The sequence below is a fragment of the Anarrhichthys ocellatus genome, unplaced genomic scaffold (genome assembly GCF_004355925.1).
Source record: "Anarrhichthys ocellatus isolate YVR2014 unplaced genomic scaffold, GSC_Weel_1.0 scaffold143, whole genome shotgun sequence".
Taxonomy (NCBI): domain Eukaryota; kingdom Metazoa; phylum Chordata; class Actinopteri; order Perciformes; family Anarhichadidae; genus Anarrhichthys; species Anarrhichthys ocellatus.
In genome coordinates this window covers 43,169-59,737 of record NW_022280173.1, presented here as the reverse complement: position 1 = coordinate 59,737, position 16,569 = coordinate 43,169, and the positions used below count along the sequence as shown (strand labels likewise).

The window sequence follows — 16,569 nt, the reverse complement described above, 5'->3', positions numbered from 1 at the left end:
TACGTAGCTGGGTGTGGTCCTGTTGCCCTGATCATTGGCAATGATTTCAACTTTGCCATGCTGGAACATCAAGATTATTATCTTCTTTATTCAGTGACTACGATCGTTGGATAGCATAACTACAACAATCATTTTCAGACATGAGCTAATGGTATTGGGATTGCTGATAGTATGCTCCCTGGCGGTTGTTCATTTTTTGATTGGTGTTTAAATCATAAGGTTTTTGATACATCTGATCTTTATCGCTGCAACCTAAACAGCACTTGTCACCTCTGCTCATGGACTACAGATGAAAATGAGCATTTAGCAATATCTGGTAGGATATATGTATAGTACAGTGTCCCTGCTAAATTGAAAATGAATAAATAAATAATATGTATGAATCCTGAACTTTTAACCTTGTACTTTTACTAGGTATCACATGATAGTCCCTTAAACCAAAAAGTCTATGGAAACCACAGGGCTGTGATGTCATGGAAGGTCCCTCAGTAGAGTACAAATAGATTGAGAGATGAGGAAACGCGGCAGAGTCGAAGTGTGATTGTTAGTGAGATGGAACTGAAGCTACAGCTCAGCGTCTTCGTGTTGCTCATACAGGGTGAGTCCTTCACTTTCAATACTTGTTGACAGGTACGCTTTGTTATGAAAAGTAGTTAATGCTGAACCTGATAATTAAAAAACGGCAGATGATACTGGAAGTTATGGTTTTGCTCATGGCTTCCTAACATATGACAGTGACAGTAGTCGTCTTTCTATGGCAATGTGTGATGTTTCAAAATGTGAATGTTTATCGGGGAATATTTGGGCCAAGTAATAAACTCTGTTTCTGACAAATCAAATGGTTGCACTTGTCGTCATCAAAAAAGTAATGTTGCCTGAGCTCGTGCTTTTTAAGGCATTCAATTTGTATGTTTTACATGAAAGGTTTTTGAATCAGTCAACAGCACCTTTGATGAATTGCATCCCCATTTGGATTTCCATCCAACTTCCCCACGTTTTTACATTTTATTTAATGATTTTAGACATTTCATTCACCCACATTCTAACACGTTCTTTATGTATGTATACTGCAAATAACAGCTTATTTGCTCTTATGTGATGTGATTGATTTACATTGCATATAGTATTTCCTTTGAAATAAAATGTTCTTTATAAATCAGGTTTTAAGAACTTGAAAAAATTCTGAAGACCAATAACTAAAGTCTAGAGAAAACTCTCAAAAACATGTTGCCATACAGTACGGTAAAAAAGGTATAACTCGTATCATTTTCATATGTTCCAATGTTCAGCTAATATAATGTTATATCTATAACACAACCCACGAGTGTGAACAAGTCTTCATAACTTCTGACCCTTGAAGCCCCCTGTCCTCACTGCGGGTGTCAGTATGCCCCCACAAGTGTTTTTTCCAAATAGCTCGTCATTCTCACCCCATAGGAAAGAAAAAGCACTCAAAGCCCCTGAGAACAACCCACAGTATTTCTCCGACACCCACCTTTACTTTCTCTTTCACCATGAAAGAACTCACCACATTACTTCCTGTCACATGAAAATATGCGTTATGTGTGTGACAGGGGGTTGCTTCTTTTGTAGTTGCAGTACAGTGAAGAACAGTAGTTTTTCTTTCCTGTCACACCACCTCCACACACACACACACACACACACACACACACACACACACACTCACAGTCCCAGGCACAGATGAGTCAAATTGTGAGAAACAGGGTTCGGACACCTCTGTGTGCGAGGGAGGGAAACATGCTTCATCTACTCTGGACGTTAATTCCACTAGTAGGTTGCTTGTGAGGTCTAAAGGAGTTGTTGCCTAGAATTGGTGTAATTTTATGAAATGTTATGTGTATCATTAAACTGCAGTGGCGTGAAAATGACATTGTGCTCTCAGTGGGAATTTACAATGAAATTGATGTTTCTATTTGTTTGATTGCAGTTTCACTTGCGGTGTGGCTGCGTGTGACTGTAAAAAAAGGTCAGACACTCAGCTTAAGCTGCCCAGTTACTAACGCTCACATGACCCATGTCGACTGGAAGAACCCTGAAGGATATATTATGTTCTTCAATCATAATCAAGGTGAATATGACATATCTCTTGCTTCAATTACTCAATCACTCAACTAAACAGCAACCCAAATTGTCTCTGACTTTTTAGTTACGGATATTAAACATCTTTTTATTTTCCCTCCCTCGCTCCCAGCTTTAAAGGACAAGCGCTACAGCATCGACAAACTGTCTCAATCAGAATTCACCATCAGAATTTCCAACATGAACTTCAAAGATGGAGGCAACTACACGTGCTCTCAGTATGATGCTCACACAACAGAGAAGAAAGTGGAGGTGACAGTGTTAGGTGAGAATAATGGATTTTGTCACAGATTGCATGATCTGTAGTAGTTCAAGCCAACTATGTGACATTGACAAAGATTTTTACTAACCTTCACTACGACTCGTCCCGACCATTGATGATGTGATTCATAATAATGTCATAACATCTGCTCTGGTGTTGATTGTTTTAAAGGCCGTCCCAAAATGGAAGTAGCTAAGCATGAAGGAAAGTATGTCATAAAATGCACAGCTGAGGGGAACCACTATCCTCCCCAAATCTCCTGGAAATTGGACAATGGACCTGAAATTATTGGTAAGTTTGTAATAACAGAAGATGTGGACTTAGAAAAAATTGCAAAAGCTACGCTGTAATGAAGAAGTGAACCAAAGTTAGGCATATAAGGTAAAATACCATGAATCTGATGCATAAAGGCTCATAACTTGCCACCTTTAGCTGCGTGCTGGTGGTGTTCTTTGCTCTCTGCTATTCTGAATCTCTACTTAAAGAAAATGTTCTACACTAGAGAGATGAAATGTCACCTTCTGATTTTGGTGTCATTCAATCTTTTTGTGCCCAGAGCAGTGAATATATGAACAAAAATAACAGTATACTTGGACATTGTCATTGTTTTTGAACAGCCAGCCCTTTGCAAATGCTCTTTTGTAGGTGTTTTGAAATCAGACTCGGCAACCACAGAGTGGGCTCATCTCTCCATGACATAATCTTTATCACCTTATGGTGGGTTAGTGGGTTGGCGGATGTTAAGCCCTGGTGATGGCCATAACCTTCAACATTGTCCTTTAATGACCGAACTAGATTATATAGATTATAGAGAAGATTAACAGTTGAAACTTTCTTTCGACGGTTCTCAACAATGTCATATTTTGATTGTTCTTTGTAACGTCATACACCTGCATAAAAATAATGACATCTGTCCTATTCCACAGCTCCTGGCCAAGAAGAAGTTAGAAAATATGAAGACAACAAATATGTCTCAATGGATATGCTACAAATTCACTCAGTTGACAACAGGATCACAGTCAAATGCCTTGTTCGCCATCCAGCTCTGCACTCACAACCTCTGATGAACTTTGTCAAAATTAGACCAGACCGTGAGTACAATTTATTCACTTCCAACTTTCACCGCCAGAGAAATGGAGTAAAAATGCATTAACCAAAACTTGTTTACTTGAAGTACTTCTGCTTAATGGCTGATATTTGAGGAACATTGACAATGTAGTTGTGTCGTCACAAAGCAGGGAAAGCACTGGAGAGGGTTATTTTCTCACAAGTTTCTCCATGACACTGTCCACAGCACCAGGCTGTGAAACTGACCTGTGAAAACTGCCCCATGTGATTTCCTCTTTCTATGTGCTGCAAATGGTCGGGTTTCCTGTATTCTAGAAAAATAAATAAAATACAGATGTGTTATCTGCAGATTGTTAAAATCAGTCAGCAAGAGTTTTCACTTAGACTGTCCATGTATTTAATGCTACTTCTGCTTAGTAATAATTGAAATCCCCTTGATGTCACAGCAACGAAGAGTCGGCGCACAACCACGACCACTTCCCCTACAACCCAGCCTCGAGGGTCAACAAAGGTGCCAGGAACAACAACCGAATGGTTCAGACACAGGAGAACAACAGTGTACCTTGCAACCAGAGACGTGAAGGGGCCGTCATCAGAGAGCTCTATAACGTTATCAACTGCTCCCTCCAATCAACTATTTTCCTCCTATGAGCCAAAGACAGTCACAGCACCCAGTGGACGTCCTCTGGTCCATGTTACATCCACAGGCTCACATCTCAGCACTAGTGGTGAGTGGGTCAGTTTTCATTGATGTATCATTTTTATGTTACATGGACTTTAAGTGACAAGATATTCCACATCGGATGATACGCAGACATGAGATGAGGAACACAAAGGAACAGTCCTAAAGAATCTTTAAACAACAACAACAAAAAGGTTATTTTAATGTTACATGGCAGAATAAATGTTTCAAATAGTAAATTATGGCATGCCTGAAAGACTCAAAATTCATAAAACATAATATTAATGTCTACATGACATTTCTTTAAATCATTTTTTATTCATACAAATATTTTTTCTCTTTCACTTATTTTTCTTATTATTGAAATACCTGAATCTGAGCCCATAAGATGGAAACTACAGATACAGATAGCTTCACAATGCATTTAGATCAGGCGCATAACCACCACTAGTTGTGATACTAAATCTGTTTCCTGTGACGGAAGTCTCCAAATATAGTGTGAAACTCTGTCAAGTGATACACAGAGTTTTGCATATAAAGATACACTGAGTATAGAGAGATCCCAGCTCAAAAAACTGCTGTTTACATTTTCAACCAAACTGCTGAAACTCTGAAAGCCGGTCAAAAGAACACTGCTATCTTCTATGTTAACCGTGGCTTGGATTTGGCCAGCGAGAACCCAGCACTGTCACAGGAGTCACAGCGGGCTTGTGGAGGGTCCGGTCAAACCTTTGTTGCGGCAGCAACAGAAAGCTTGCTGATCCGGTGGGGAGTCGGGGCAGTTCCCTGGGATCAGACTCCCAGAGCTGGGGTCTAGACCGCTGGCTGAATTTGGGCTGACTGCTAACTGCAATCCGCTTACCTCTCTGCAAAGCAGCCTCCTTGGTGGCGAGGAGGACGTTATTTTCCTGTTTCATCCGATTTGGATTTAATCCATTAAACAAACTATCAAAATATACACGGCCCATGAATCTATTATATCTACTTCTTTGTTCTCTCATGTTCTGGAGGGCAGACTGGACACTATGACTCTCGAGGTTCAAGTGGTATTACAAGACAGGACGGGGTTACCTGCATGCTCATTTCAATAGATATCTCTGCAACACAGTACCTTGAGGTTATTGACATCTCTTCACATTCTGTTGACAATGTTAGTTAATTTGTTTAATGTCCTAAACTAAGATTCTGGCCACATCTTACATGTTGCACCTTTAAAAGAAAAAGTAGCTTTTATGAAAACTATTTTCTCATGAGGCTTATCAAATTGTCTTTATTTCTTATAGCTGACTCAGCAACCTCTATTGTATCAGGCTCGACCAGGAGGAGGAATGACATTGTCAGTAATGCAACAAACACAACAGGTATGATATGAGTGTATTGTAAGATTCTATGCAAAACTACTCTTGACAGATGTCTGATCCCACCTAGTGGTACGTCTGAACAACCACAGCTGCATTGTTCCACTTAGAAAACAGGGTTGACTGTAGGAGATTTTTTAAGTGTTATTTAGTGTACCTTTCTTCTCCATAATGCCTCATAGGCTGGACTTCTGTCTCTGAGACAACAGAGGACATCACATCCAATAACAGTACGGATGGAAACAGAACAGGTACATTCACATTTTTAACATGGGTTGCCTGAAGTTCAGTTGGCCTGCTATGAAAATGAGAATGAGATAACAGTCTTTAAAGTGATTCAGGTTTTGCTGAACTAACTAGCATTGTGTCAATTTCCAGGGAGCTTTAATGACCCAAAGATGCCGACAAGAACCGGAGGAAGTCCATCATTACTGGTCTTCCTGGTTACATGCCTGATCTTCGGTCTCCTGGTGGTCGTCATTTTCTTTGCCATCAAGCTGAGGAGAGCGCACATTGCCTGGAAAAGAGGTAAGCAGACCATATTCTCATTTTCTGCACAGCATCTTGTAATTACACCACAAAGGTACAAGTGCTTTCCTGTTGAAATTATATTTTTAAAAAAGTATGACAGTTTTTTTTGTTACAGAGAATGAGGACACTGATCCATCAGAGGAGAGCAGTAAATCAAAATCAAGCCAGGAAGAGAGGAACGCCCAAGGACAGAGGCGAAGAGGTGAGCAGATGATTCAGCACTCTTTTTAAAGCAGAGGAAATGTGGAAAAGTACTGAGAAACATTCATGCCAGCAGAGACTGGAATACAACTGCAAACATTTGAATTTATCTTGTCCCCATGACATGCTTTGTAAAGACATGGATCACTTACAGAAATGTTTGAAATTTAATGGGACTGAATACAACTTTTAGCTTTTAGAAATGAATGAAGCTCAGTAAAACATGGTTAGGTGGAGACTGTTTGCTGATTGTTGGAAAAATTCGGGAATAAAGGTCATTTGAGCTGACCAAGGAACCCAACCAGAAATTCTGAGTTCAATTCAACAACATCAAAACATTTAATTCTATTAAAATGTATTAAACCCTTTACATTAACTACTGGTCAGCCCTTCTTTTATTGCTGTTTCTGTACGTGTACATCATGTGTATCTGTATGTTAGCACATATATTAGTATATTCTAGTTGTCTTATTACACTACCACCTAATTTTTCTCCTGAATTCCTGAAATCTTTAAAAAAAAACTATTTTACTTCACAGTCTCAGGTGATTCATTAAACTTGCAGGACTGGTCTTTCCACAGAAAAAGGGCAGTAATCTCTTTATGCAATGAATCACTGATTGTAAAAGTCTCTCTCTCTCTCTCTCTCTCTCTCTCTCTCTCTCTCTCTCTCTCTCAGGGCTCTTCAACAAGGCATTCACACAGTACGTTGTTGAGAAACCAACAGTGATAAGCTCAGTGATGAACACAAATGCGATGGCAGCAGCAGAGAGTGTAAATAAAGAGCAGCCTTCTCAACCTCAAACCCCGGGACAAACTTTAGCCAAGTGTGACATAAAGGAGACAGAGCTATGACAATCTGTAAAATACAGTACAATATCAGTAATATCATGAGCACCATTAGAATGCTCACAGATTAAACTGATTAGCTTTTTACTGGAGCAAAGAGTGTATGTTTACACAGAAAATAATGTGGTAACTTGCTTATAACCGTGTAAATATTGTATACATTTTGTCTTGACATGAACCAATAAATTATGTTTTAGAACAGACTGGCATGCTTTGTTTGAACATGGATGAGTGATTCTTAACATGGATGAGTGATTTTTAACTGATGAGTGATTCTTAACTGAATGTCCAATCGGCACCCTAAGACCAGCCCAGCAGTCAAAAGTTAGTGACCACAGACTATAAAACACCAGGGCACCCGCTGTTCACCCACCTTTTACAATCAACAACTAGAATAGAACAGTGCATTTATTCATAGAGCTGGAGTTACATCCAGTATTATTTCTACTATTTCTATCTAGGGATGTGATGTACTCCTGGCTGGGTTCAAATCTACACATAGCAACTCAAAACCAATTGCTAACTGTGCGGAAATAAGTGAAGTGTCCAGGCCACAGAGCACCACCTGTCTGGGTCCACAGCCTAACCACATGCCTTCAAGCTAGAAGCCAAACATAACCAAGTGTGTAAATTCAAACCGGATGGTGCCCCTGCAGACGTTCCATTAGGCCATGAAATAGATGATGATGACCAAGATGGCGGTGTGTGCAAAACGAAAGGCTCAGCATCTCTCCTGATTCTGTAAATTAATTATCTGCCTATTTGTTTCAAGTATGTTTACTCAAAGCAGTCTTGCAGATAATATACAGCCAACTAGACTTTTTGGACCTTGGATTTCACAACTTGGTCAACTTTATCAGGTAATTTCAGAGATACAAACTAAAACTCCGTAAGCTATCTCTACCCAGCATTTTCCTTGGCAATGTACGATCTGTGGTGAACAAAAAGGTTGAGCAAATCATAACAGGATCTGTTCCTTTCCCTAGGACAGTCTGACCACCTCTCATCGTTCCTCCTCCTCGAGTAAACACTTATCAAATATGTGAAACATTAAGTGGGAACAGTTGAAGTTATTAAAGGAAATTACAACACTGCCAGAATCAGTTGATCTGGTGGAACACAGGAAGCCAACAGAGGTTTTTTTTAAGGCTGGAGTGATATTGTGCCAAGTTTTGGTGTCTGGTGAATGCGTTCTGGAACAGTGAATATTGTTCATACCATGTAAACATATTCGTAACTACCCATTCTGTTTATTCTGTGTATTACCCCCAATGTGTACATTGCTCTGCACAAATCACCGCTGCTGGCCTTTTCTTATTTCCTCAATAACTCCTCAATAGAAAAATAATATAAACTCATTCTTTTGTCTAACGTTATACATAGTTAATATGGATAGAAAATATCGGATATCGTTTACCTAACTACATCCATCACCAGATATAGTCAAGCCATGTGGTCTTTCATTTTGATTATGAAATACAGATCATAAAACAGGAAGTATGCTGGATCGTTAACCACGTCATCAACTATACTAAGCGTCATTGGTGGACCGTTGGGTAAAGACTCAAAGACTCGACGTCTCATTGGCTGCTTTGCCGGTCATATATAAAGCTGCGATAACGGTTGAGCCATCCTTTCCCTTCTCATACCGGCCAGGACAAGCAAGCCTCGCCGCTGTCCATTCCAACATAGCACCTAAAATCACATTCGGTTCATCAATTCGGTAAGTTATTATTTAAATAGTCACAGGATTATGTATATATTTTAGTTAAACTCCCCACACCCCTCGTGGGTCTCTTCAAAGGGGTGAGGGACGTTGGCCTTAGTGTTTTGCTCACTCACTGTCTTTCGGTAACGTTATTTACTGACATTCGAAATGTACTTTTGTTTTTTAATTACTCTGCTGATCTTTAACGATAAAGATGATTAACAATGTAGAAAATTTTACTTTTATGCTGGTAAAGATAGGGACGTTACTCACGAGCATTAGCTAACATTAGCTACTTAGCGGCGTGGGAACGGTGGGGGTAGGGATCCTGAGATGTTCGAGAATGTTCTCAAACAAACTGTCAAGCTAGCCGGTATGAATAAACTTCCGGTTAACTTTTCAGAACAAAAGTCTTATTATCGCCATTCGCTTGAGATTATTTGTAGGCTCTTACTGTTCAATCTTAACAATTATGATCAAACTGTTTGATGGTAATGTGTTAGATGGTTTATTGCTCTTATGTAGTAATAAACCAACTAGAAAGTTGCTTTTTTTTCCCAATTTTCGGTCTTAACTCCGGCTGTCTGTGGTAAATTTGATGTGTCATGGAATGTCTAGCGCGATGCTCTCAAGATGCCTGATCTGTGGCAGCTAGGTTATGCTTAGTCCAGCATAACCTCCCTAGTGAAGATGCCCGACGTGCGCGCCAGGAAATGACTTGGTCAAGGCCGGCGCATGGTGCCTGTAGGCTCCCCAACACTTGGTCGTGTACCTCTGAATTTTTGTTACTTGGTGCCCAAGATAACTGAAAAAAATCCAAGCACTATTTACATCTCTTGGGATTATAAAATGCTAATTCGTTTTTAAATGCTTTAGAAACTGGAGGTCTTTTAAAATCTTCTTTTGCAGCCACATCTAATTATTCAGCTCCTCAATTTTTGTACTTCAGTGTCATGTACTGGCAACACAAACTGGAAAAAGTCAAACTGAATCAATGACATTAACAAATAAAGCACTTCCTTTTATTTGTGTAGGAATCATGTCTAAGGGACCAGCAGTTGGTATCGATCTTGGGACCACCTACTCCTGTGTTGGTGTGTTCCAGCATGGCAAAGTTGAAATTATCGCCAATGATCAGGGCAACAGGACCACACCCAGCTATGTGGCCTTCACAGATTCAGAGAGGCTGATCGGAGATGCAGCCAAGAATCAAGTTGCCATGAACCCCACCAACACAGTTTTTGGTATGAATTACATTTTTCGCTTTGTATTTAATAGTAATAATGTAGTCTTATGTCATTCTTGTCAAGCTTGTCTGCTGAAAAATGGCAACATGTTAAGCTTTTTTCTCCTGACTCAAATAAAGTAATCTGGTTTTTGCACCTCAAAGTGCAGCCCAATACTGCATGAGTGACTGGCACCTGTCAGTGCATGGTGTTGAAGTTTTGACTCCTATGAACATGTCAGAATGACAGACTGAAATATAAATGGTCGTAGATGACCTGTCGAAAGCACTTCCTCACTGTGATGACGATTTTCCTGCCATTCGTAGTTTCCACCAGAGGTTGAAAGACCAAAGATGGCTTAAATCCTTCCTTGGATGTCTGATTGATCTTAATGGAAGCTGACATTAAAGTAGATGTTTTGTGATTTTTAAAATAAACACTTTTTTTTACAGATGCTAAACGGCTGATTGGTCGCAGGTTTGACGACGCTGTTGTGCAGTCTGATATGAAGCACTGGCCATTTAATGTCATCAATGACAACACTCGCCCCAAGGTTCAAGTAGAGTACAAGGGCGAGTCAAAGTCTTTCTACCCAGAGGAGGTCTCGTCTATGGTGCTGACAAAGATGAAGGAGATTGCTGAAGCCTACCTCGGAAAAGTATGTAATTTGGCATAACCCAGGACCAAAACATGCAATCTTTGATGGAAATGTTAATGTCTGGCTTGTTTTTGTTTAAGACTGTCAACAATGCTGTAATTACGGTACCTGCCTACTTCAACGACTCCCAGCGCCAGGCCACTAAGGATGCTGGGACAATCTCTGGCCTCAATGTCCTGCGTATCATCAATGAACCAACCGCTGCTGCCATCGCCTATGGGTTGGACAAGAAGGTAGAAAACATGGAACAATTCTGACTATACGTGAATGATCAATATTATAATTTATGTAAATTTTATATGTACGCAATGTCCATATAAAATGTACATACACCAGAGGGAGAGAGAGAGAGAGAACATGACTAAGGTGTAACACCTCTGACCAAATATAGGAAGTTCATCATAAATGAGTAGGTTTAGAGAATGTTATCGATATTTTAATTTCAGGTTGGCGCTGAAAGGAACGTCCTCATCTTCGATCTTGGTGGTGGCACCTTTGATGTGTCCATCTTGACTATTGAAGATGGCATCTTTGAGGTCAAGTCCACTGCTGGAGATACACATCTTGGTGGGGAAGATTTTGACAACCGCATGGTCAACCACTTTATCGCTGAGTTCAAGCGCAAGTACAAGAAGGACATCAGCGACAACAAGCGAGCCGTCCGTCGTCTGCGCACCGCTTGCGAGAGGGCGAAGCGCACCCTGTCTTCCAGCACCCAGGCCAGCATCGAAATTGACTCTTTGTATGAGGGAGTTGATTTCTACACATCAATCACTAGGGCTCGTTTTGAAGAGCTCAACGCTGACCTCTTCCGTGGCACCTTGGACCCCGTGGAGAAGTCACTCCGTGACGCTAAGATGGATAAGGGGCAGATTCATGACATTGTGTTGGTCGGTGGCTCAACCCGTATCCCCAAGATCCAGAAGCTGCTCCAGGATTTCTTCAATGGAAAGGAGCTCAACAAGAGCATCAATCCAGATGAAGCTGTGGCTTATGGTGCTGGTAAGTGTCTTCAGCCAAATGGATGCGCACATCAGTTTATATTTCCTTCTCTCAGTTGCTTGCATTATGAGCACTGCACAACAATAGCAGCTGGAGATCATGAGCCTTGGTGACCTATACTTTATTTTTTGTTTCGAACTTAAAATTGTCTTTGTCTAACCGCTGCTTGTTTTTCCAGCTGTCCAGGCTGCCATCCTGTCTGGTGACAAGTCTGAGAATGTCCAGGACCTGCTGCTTCTGGACGTCACCCCTCTGTCTCTAGGTATTGAGACTGCTGGAGGTGTCATGACTGTGCTGATCAAACGTAACACCACCATTCCTACAAAACAGACTCAAACCTTCACCACCTACTCTGACAACCAGCCTGGTGTGCTCATCCAGGTAAGCGCAACATGAACTATACCAGTCTCTCAATTTTGCAGTGATGATGTTTATTCCTGCCAATTCGTAGTTTCCACCAGAGGTTGCAAGACCAAAGATGGCCCTGACCTTCCTTGGATGTCTGAGCGAAATACAGTTGTCAAAACTGTAGACGCATTGTTCCAAAAATTATCTGCTTAACCTGCATACTTCAAACAGGTCTACGAGGGTGAGCGTGCCATGACCAGGGACAACAATCTCCTGGGCAAGTTTGAGCTGACGGGCATCCCTCCTGCCCCCCGTGGTGTTCCCCAGATTGAGGTGACATTTGACATTGATGCCAATGGCATCATGAATGTGTCTGCTGTAGACAAGAGCACCGGCAAGGAGAACAAGATCACAATCACCAATGACAAGGGTGAGTTTTTCTTTAGACTCAAAACCTAATCTCAAATGTGCTGTAACACAATTACTAACAATTTGCAATTTGGACCTAGGTCGCCTCAGCAAGGAGGACATTGAACGCATGGTCCAGGAAGCTGAGAAGTACAAGGCTGAAGACGACGTTCAACGTGACAAGGTGTCTTCTAAGAACGCCCTGGAGTCCTATGCCTTTAACATGAAGTCCACGGTGGAGGATGAAAAGCTTGCTGGCAAGATCAGTGACGACGACAAAACAAAGATTTTGGACAAGTGCAAAGAGGTCATCAGCTGGCTGGACAAGAACCAGGTAAATAGTCTATCTTTTGTAGGCTATTTATTCATTTTTGGCTGTGAAAAATTTGCCAGAACACTTGCATGTCTTTGTTTTGCAGACTGCCGAGAGGGATGAGTATGAGCATCAACAGAAGGAGCTGGAGAAGGTGTGCAACCCCATCATCACCAAGCTGTACCAGAGTGCCGGTGGTATGCCAGAAGGCATGGCTGGTGGGTTTCCTGGAGCTGGTGGTGCCGCACCTGGCGGTGGTGGATCCTCCGGACCAACCATCGAGGAGGTTGACTAAACATTCATCTCTTCAACTGCTACTCCTGGATGTTTTCTAAGAAAGTAACCCTCTTTTAGCACAGTTACAGCGAGCTAAAGGGTGTATTTAAAATAAATAAAAACTGGGTTCAGGGATCACTTATTGCATGGTTTGCGACACAACTGGGAACAACTTGTTGTTTGCACAATTGGGCTGTCGGTTCACATGTGTGGTAAATTGTTTTGTATACTGAGATGTCACTGCCTTGACAATAAAAATCTTAACCCTCTGCTGACCAAATTTCTTCATGCTCTGTAGAATCCTTCAACTTCCATCAGACAATGACTAATTTAGTAACTTGGTGTTGCATTGAATAATCTGTATTTGAAGTTTCTTTAATGGCTGCATTGTGCTTGCTGGCTCTTAGTAAAATTGTAACTAAGGTTTTCACCAGAAGCCCAGTATCTGTCTTATATGCAGGTAGGATTAGAATATTTTGAGGTGATTTGTGCTGAGATGAAAGCATTTTTCAAGGATTAATAATTTAATCACAAAACAGAAAACGTACCCCTGGTGTGGGAATCATATTTGGGTATACAGGTGCATCTCAATAAATTTAGAATATCATTGACAAGTTAGTTTATTTCAGTAATTCAAAAAGTGAAACGCTTATTAGATTCATTACACACATTTCAAGTGTTTATTTTAATTTTATTTTGATTGGAGTTACAACTAATGAAAATCCAGTATCAGAAAATATTACAAAATGCCAATTAAAAGGATTGTTGATACAGAAATGTTGGCGTACTGCACTAAATACTTGGTCGGGGCTCCTTTTGCATGAATTACTGCATCAATGCGGCGTGCCATGGAGGCGATCAGCCTGCTGAGGTGTTATGGAAGCCCAGGTTGCTTTGTTAGTGGCCTTCAGCTTGTCTGCATTGTTGGGTCTGGTGTCTCATCTTCCTCTTGACAATACCCCATTGTCTATGGGGTTTAGGTCAGGCCAGTTTGCTGGCCAATCAAGCATAGTAATACTGTGGTCATTAAACCAGGCATTGGCACTTTTGGCAGTGTGGCCAGGTGCCAAGTCCTGCTGGAAAATGAAATCAGCATCTTCATAAAGTTTGTCAGCAGAGGGAAGCATGAAGTGCTCTAAAATGTCCTGGTAGACGGCTGCGCTGACTTTGGACTTGATAAAACACAGTGGAGCAACACCAGCAGATGACATGGCTCCCCAAATCATCACTGACTGGAAACTTCACACTGGACCTCAAGCAACTTGGATTGTGTGCCTCTCCACTCTTCCTCCAGACTCAGGGACTTTGATTTCCAAATGAAATGCAAAATTTACTTTCATCTGAAAGGAGGACATTAGACCACTGAGCAACATTCCAGTCCTTTTTCTCCTTAGCTAAGATGCTTCTGATGTTGTCTCTGGTTCAGGAGTGGCTTGACACAAGGAATGGAACAGTTGTAGCCCATATCCTGGATATGTCTGTGTGTGGCGGCTCTTGAAGCACTGACTCCAGCCGCAGTCCACTCCTTGTGAATCTCCCCCAAATTCTTGAATGGGCTTTGCTTTACAATCCTCACAAGGCTGCGGTTATCCCAGTTGCTTGTGCACCTTTTTCTACCACACTTTTTCCTTCCACTCAACTTTCCATTAATATGCTTGGATACAGAACTGAACAGCCAGCTTCTTTAGCAATGACCTTTTGTGGCTTACCCTCCTTGTGGAGGGTGTCAATGTCCCCCATGATTGTGTAGCCTACTGAACCAGACTGAGAGACCATTTAAAGACTCAGTTTTGAGTTCATTAGCTGATTAGAGTGTGACACAATGAGTCTACAATATTCAACTTATTCACAATATTCAAATTTTCTGAGATACTGAATTTTGGGTTCTCATTAGCTGTAAACCATAATCATTGAAATTAAAAGAAATAAATGCTTGAAATATATCACCCTGTGTGTAATGAATCTATATAATATATGACTTTCACTTTTTGAATTGAATTACTGAAATAAATTAACCTTTCGATTATATTCTAATTCATTGAGATGCACCTTTATAGCGACATCTACTGGTCGAAGCTGCGTTCTTGACTATCTCAGCCAAAGTTGTATGTGAACCTCTACTTAACAACACATGACAGTTAATTTAGTGAGACGACGAGACGTGGAGCGCATGCAAAAAGTGTGAAATGGTGAGGGAGATTCTCAATATTATGGTAAGTGATATGACGATATATATTGTTGAATAACGGCAGTTTTTAAAATTGTCACTAATATGAAGTTCCAATACGACTATTCATTTGTAGATACATCTGTTTGGCTGTGAAGAAATGTCTGCCGCAAAAATACATCTATAGTGTATTAATTCTCATAAAAAAAGTCTTAGCTTTTCTAAGGAGCACTTGAAGGCACCATGTGTGCGTCGGCGTTTCCATGGTTGCGTTGCTGCGGAGTGCTGACAGGAAAACAGGTTAGTATCTGAAGTTCACTTAGCATTAGCTCTACTTTACTCTCTGAAGGTTTGTTTAACACGACACATTCCATTGTTCTCTTCATTGTCACTGTTAATAGGAGTGCAGTGGATATGTTCACGTGGTTTGAACTGAAGTATATTCAGGTTTTACCTCAACGCTCGCGTCGTTTGGCAAAATAGCTGCTAAGCTAGCTGACAGATGGCTTTAACGTTATACTAACGTTAGTTGAGTTAATGAGATAGGTTATAGTTAAACGATGGCAAAGAAAGAGACATAACTGACTATTTTCCACCTTACAAACATTTCTTACATACACCTATTTATTTATTTAATTTTAACGTGACGAGTGCCCTGTAAAACGATGGGTGCTTTAATTTCGCTTGAAATGAATGTATAAGAATTAGTTACATAACATCAGTTTTACTCGCGGTTATATTCCAACATGCAATGCACTCAGGCCTAGATCAATCTATTCCTACCAGTCTGTAAGGGACTAGATACAGTTGCTGTAATGTGTATTCGATGAAAATAATTAGTGAGTTTATAAAGGGATTAAGCTGTTCTAGTTCCTCAAACATCTGTATGTTGTGGTACCTTTTACGACATTGTGGGCATAATCAACGCCATTAGTGATGTCTGCTATCTGTTCAAGTGCGTCACTTCCAGATTTTTTTATTTCAACTTTTCTCTTTATTTTTCTCACTCTCCTACTCCCCGTTTTCAGAGTGGACATTTTGACACGTCACAGGAGGAAAAACAGGTGAAAATACAAAAAATTAATGATGCTGAATTCCATTCAGGTGTCACAGTTTCTGGGTCCGGGTATTGTGCAAGCCATGGCTTTACTGGAACACTTTGATAGACTGGAGCCATGGATATTGTCGTAGTGACAGCTGTGTTCCATACTGTGATAAGTCAAAATGTCTGCTCTGAGAAAAAGGCAGATTGACAATTTCCTGTTAGTTTTCACCATTGGTGTAGACTAATTTGTTAAGTACAGTATATTCCAGTTGGCATTCTTGGCCGGTGAAAGAAGTTACCCGATTATACTGTGTATGAAAGATGAATCATAATACAGCCAGTATCCTTATGCTTGAGACAATATTGA

General features: G+C 40.7%; 3 protein-coding genes and 1 non-coding gene across 10 annotated transcripts in view; all 4 read left to right on the top strand.

Annotated features, from left to right (window-relative positions):
* Positions 1–537: 537 nt before the first annotated feature.
* crtam (cytotoxic and regulatory T cell molecule) lies at positions 538–7,363 on the top strand. Of its 3 annotated transcripts, none has more exons than XM_031877636.1 (11): positions 538–598; positions 1,949–2,089; positions 2,213–2,365; positions 2,534–2,653; positions 3,289–3,453; positions 3,877–4,158; positions 5,396–5,473; positions 5,653–5,721; positions 5,849–5,998; positions 6,117–6,203; positions 6,882–7,363. In XM_031877636.1, exons 1-11 carry the CDS (start codon positions 553–555, stop codon positions 7,055–7,057), a joined length of 1,467 nt encoding a protein of 488 aa, XP_031733496.1. In that variant the 5' UTR covers positions 538–552; the 3' UTR covers positions 7,058–7,363. The 3 variants fall into 3 exon arrangements, with proteins under 3 accessions (XP_031733496.1, XP_031733495.1, XP_031733497.1); XM_031877635.1 differs by having other exon boundaries at positions 6,102–6,203; XM_031877637.1 differs by lacking the exon at positions 538–598 and adding an exon at positions 1,771–1,791 and having other exon boundaries at positions 6,102–6,203.
* A 1,296-nt stretch (positions 7,364–8,659) lies between these two features.
* hspa8 (heat shock protein 8) lies at positions 8,660–13,259 on the top strand. Its single transcript, XM_031877634.1, has 9 exons — positions 8,660–8,774; positions 9,794–10,003; positions 10,438–10,643; positions 10,724–10,876; positions 11,090–11,645; positions 11,824–12,026; positions 12,225–12,423; positions 12,503–12,735; positions 12,821–13,259. The coding sequence occupies exons 2-9, from the start codon at positions 9,799–9,801 to the stop codon at positions 13,007–13,009; spliced, it is 1,944 nt and encodes a 647-aa protein (XP_031733494.1). The 5' UTR covers positions 8,660–8,774; positions 9,794–9,798; the 3' UTR covers positions 13,010–13,259.
* On the top strand, positions 10,279–10,371 carry LOC116400050 (small nucleolar RNA SNORD14). Its single transcript, XR_004213882.1, has one exon. It is a non-coding gene; the product is annotated as a small nucleolar RNA SNORD14 (small nucleolar RNA).
* Positions 13,260–15,323: 2,064 nt separating the features above from the next.
* The window catches only part of jhy (junctional cadherin complex regulator), a 30,508-nt gene continuing 29,262 nt past the window's right edge, over positions 15,324–16,569 (top strand). For 2 of the 5 annotated variants that reach the window (XM_031877655.1, XM_031877651.1), the window contains exon 1: positions 15,325–15,457. In XM_031877655.1, coding sequence (XP_031733515.1) covers positions 15,421–15,457 — 37 coding nt within the window. In that variant the 5' untranslated portion in view covers positions 15,325–15,420. Of the gene's footprint in view, positions 15,458–16,185; positions 16,222–16,569 lie in introns of all 5 variants that reach the window. The other 3 variants (XM_031877654.1, XM_031877652.1, XM_031877653.1) reach the window with 3 other exon arrangements.

What these genes read in the sequence shown, in the direction of transcription:
- hspa8 (XM_031877634.1), top strand. Translation starts at nt 9,799, where the DNA reads ATGTCTAAGGGACCAGCAGTTGGTATCGATCTTGGGACCACCTACTCC. An exon ending in CCCCACCAACACAGTTTTTG is followed by an intron (nt 10,004 to 10,437) that starts GTATGAATTACA and finishes TTTTTTTTACAG; the next exon opens with ATGCTAAACGGCTGATTGGT. An exon ending in CCTATGGGTTGGACAAGAAG is followed by an intron (nt 10,877 to 11,089) that starts GTAGAAAACATG and finishes TTTTAATTTCAG; the next exon opens with GTTGGCGCTGAAAGGAACGT.
- crtam (XM_031877635.1), top strand. Translation starts at nt 553, where the DNA reads ATGGAACTGAAGCTACAGCTCAGCGTCTTCGTGTTGCTCATACAGG. An exon ending in CTCACATCTCAGCACTAGTG is followed by an intron (nt 4,159 to 5,395) that starts GTGAGTGGGTCA and finishes TATTTCTTATAG; the next exon opens with CTGACTCAGCAACCTCTATT. An exon ending in TAATGCAACAAACACAACAG is followed by an intron (nt 5,474 to 5,652) that starts GTATGATATGAG and finishes AATGCCTCATAG; the next exon opens with GCTGGACTTCTGTCTCTGAG.